The 3734-nt window shown below is 36.8% G+C and overlaps 1 protein-coding gene across 1 annotated transcript; it reads left to right on the top strand.

Moving 5' to 3' along the window:
* Positions 1-1832: 1832 nt before the first annotated feature.
* LOC147620699 (remorin-like) lies at positions 1833-3145 on the top strand. The gene is made up of 4 exons (XM_086825454.1): positions 1833-2046; positions 2340-2427; positions 2556-2637; positions 2748-3145. The coding sequence occupies exons 1-4, from the start codon at positions 1974-1976 to the stop codon at positions 2946-2948; spliced, it is 444 nt and encodes a 147-aa protein (XP_086681580.1). The 5' UTR covers positions 1833-1973; the 3' UTR covers positions 2949-3145.
* Positions 3146-3734: the final 589 nt, after the last annotated feature.

Raw genomic sequence — 3734 nt, 5'->3', positions numbered from 1 at the left:
ACCATTGATCAAGGTTTCATTCATCCTTGCACCCATGACTCATTTTTTATGAAAGATTGTAAATGATTATCTTATAGGATACAGTTTAAAAATTTATATGCTCACAACATGGACATGCTACAAAATCAAGTATAAAACCTCCTTTTCATAGGAAGTTGAGTTTGAAACTTTCTTTTTTTACGCCTTCACCTATTAAACTTAGTGATTTTGTGTAAAATTACCTTTCATTCATAGTGAAAAATCAAACAAAAGCAAAGTCAATAGCTAGCATGTTGGTGCGAATTTAACTGATCTTGATACTGATGGATACACACCTACATAGATATACATTAGATATATACACACATAGTATTACATACAATTATATAAATTATATACATACATACATACAAAGATATAAATTATATACATATATACATATATACATATATACATACAAAGATATAAATTATTACTTATTACCTAGCATGTTAGGTATATGTGCTACATGGTCCCGAGTTGAGCTTGAAAATACAAAAAACATAAAATAACATACAATTATATGTTAGATTATGTTTAGGAGAATATGTCCACCTCTCTTGTTTTCTCTCATTAAAAAAAAAGTTCTAGCTTCATCTAGTCTACACAATAAAAGCACTATGCCATTCTTGGGTGCTTAACCAAAAAACCTCTAAGTTAGACTTTCACATGATGGAAGTATTAGGATACATATGGACAAGTGATTTTATTAAATTGTTTACAACGTTTCCAACAATTTAAGAAATTAATATATTTTAAGTTCTCGGAGGAAATCCACCTACAACACCCTCCCAAGACCATACTAGTGTGCATGAAAAGAGGTGACTATAGTGAGTGTCCAATTGAAGTTCATGCCATTTTAGCTTGAGAAGAGCAAAGAATGAAGGCTGACTTTGAAAAATGAACAACCTCTTTTTTGAAATCCCTTTCATCTACCAAGAGATCATCTTTGCTCATTTTGTTCAATGGCATTTTGAGACTTCCATTTGGGCTACATCTTGGCATAACTAGGGATAGCTAACATTTATCAATCAAGGGCATCTTCAATAAGACTTTCATTTGATATGCATGCTAGTGATGATGCCTTGGAAATATTGCTATAGGTGATTAATCAAAGAAATAATACAATGAGACAAAAGTCTTCAAATTGTAGAAATGCTAAAGAGATACAGTTCAATGCCAAGGCAAATCAAAACTATTGAAACACACCTAGATGTGCATATTCGAACAACTCACAACATTCCAACTACAACACAATGTAGTAAGAGCTTGAGAAGGTTTGAGTAGCAACAGGAGGGGTACAAGAATCCTCTCTCTCTCTCTCTCTCTCTCTCTCTCTCTCTCTCTCGTTTTGACCAAGTGGTTTACTTTGGGTAAAAGAAACATCCATCTCTCTCTCTCTCTCTCTCTCTCTCTCTCTCTCTCTCTCACACACACACACACACACACACACACACGTTATATCCCTTGCATTATTCGAGGCGTGTGGTGACGTTTCACTTGTTCCTCTTGTCACGAGCATGTGCATTAACGTGAGTAACAGAATGTACGTGAGTGCTTTTCTCTCGTGAGTCGTAGTGGCTTCTATTCTCAGAGCCATGAATCGCTTACCTTGGACTCCACCTCCTCCTAAAGGTGGAAAGCATTTATGAGCTAAATGCATTAAATGCCAACCAACCTTCCACACAAAGAACCGATACGGAGGAGAACATTCATGATCCGTAACTGAAGCCAACTTGCTCGGGATCTATTCTTTCTTATAGTTGTTGCTGCTGCTTAGCTTTCACGCTCGTTAAGGAATGCGTCAAACTCACACGTTTGCTGATTCCCATCCCTACTCGTGAATATTGTTGTCTTTTAGACGCCATAAAGACGGCATGAATGCTGCATAGCCTACACAGTACCAACGCTCCTTTCTGCATTGCAATAACCTTTCTTCAATTTACGTGTATCCCATGGTGGTCAGCAACACTCCCGGCAAACCTGACTACACCACGGCGTTCAAGAATCGGCCTGGTTTAAGCACAGGTTTGACTGCATCTCCTTGCCTTAATTAACCGTCGACAATAGTTTAATTATTTCACAAACGAGTTAATAATACAGAAAATTGGCGGGCGATCATGTCCGTGATGCTGCACGGGGGATGGGTTTTGGTTTTCATAGGCTCACATATAATGTACATACTTAAATTGGGGTTTTGATTGAACCACCTGTGCTAAACAACCTAATTCCCATATCTTAAATCAACAAAACCTAATTGTCATACCTTAATCAACGCATATTAATACACCTGCACCGTCATAACCCCATGTATTCTGCAGGTGAGGCTCTTGCCCAAGTCAATCGAGACAAGACCCTTTCTTACATAAAGGCTTGGGAGGACAAAGAAAGATCCAACTCCAACAACAAGTGAGCGGTTTGGTCCCATTAAGCTGCTGCAAAGGACGCTCCTTTATGCTTTTATTTCGAGCAAATTATGCATGTGATGTAAATTTTTCGAGAATATGAGCATTTGGAGCTTAAATCTTTTTTCATAGGTTTGAGAAGGCTATAGCAAAGGTCAGTGCATGGGAGAGTGCAAAGAAGGCGGCGGCAGAATCAAGGATGAGGCAATCCCATGTAATTTTCTTTGATTATCGAGCATTAGATATAAGCAAGCTTTTGCTACTGTTGTATATTGTATGCATGTGTAAAAGGTAACGATTGTTGCAAAATTAATGGTTTTGTAGGAAGAGTTGGAGAGGAAGAGGGCTGCCATATTAGAGAAGATGAAGAATGAGCTTGCGGAGGCTCATAGGGTGGCCCAAGAGAGAATTGCAAAAGCAAAAGCCAGAAGGCAAGAGGAGCTTGTCAGAATTGATGAGGAGGCAAGCAAGTACCGCTCTGAAGGCCAAAAGCCCACAAAGAATTTCTTTTGTTTTGAGGCTTAATGTGTTCAAAAGAACACATGTAAGGTGATAAATCTGGACTGATTTCTAAATAGAGTGGGCCAATCGACACAAGATATGTGCTCTCAAACACACCAAGAACAAGGATGTATGCAATTTACGGTTGTGATTTACTATGTAACAATTCCATAAATTTTAATATTTGTGATTTCCTATGTAGCAATTCCATAAATTCTAATATTTGTTTCTTATAAGTAGTTATTGCCTATGAAAGCTCCATCCATTATAAGTTGATCCATTTGACATGAACACGTATCTTCATATTCATGATCTATTTGAATAGTGTCCAAGGACTACATAGTTGTTGATTTCTTTCATGATTCTTATTTTTTCAAAATGGGGAGAGAGGGGGAGGGGGGGGGGGTGTGGGTGGAGGGGGGGGGGATTGCGTAATGCCAAATATCAATATACTCATTCATTCTAAATGTTCTTACAAAATGATGAAACTAGAATTATCCAATCATTGTGACACTCACATAAAATTCCTTTGTGTGTGAATAAAAGAGTGTACAAAATATACATGTTTATAGCTTGAAATTGATGACAAGTATTAGAACTTGAATCTTTTCAAATCCTCCAAGCTTGGTTTATTATCCAAAGTTGCATTTTGATGAAAAGATCATCTTAGGTGTCTATAAATATATTTCTTCATTTTTCATGTCCATCGTTATAATATGTTTCTAATCATTTAGGTATTTAAAAAAACATTTTGTGCCATTAGTATTGGTTTGAATATATATAATGATTTAACATCCTAAACAAGGACCT

Source organism: Cibotium barometz, chromosome 31 (assembly GCF_041138505.1).
Source record: "Cibotium barometz isolate CiBa-2024 chromosome 31, ASM4113850v1, whole genome shotgun sequence".
NCBI classification, from domain to species: Eukaryota; Viridiplantae; Streptophyta; class Polypodiopsida; order Cyatheales; family Cibotiaceae; genus Cibotium; species Cibotium barometz.
Note: the sequence above shows the minus strand (reverse complement) of the source record. Positions and strands in the feature narration are given on the sequence as shown.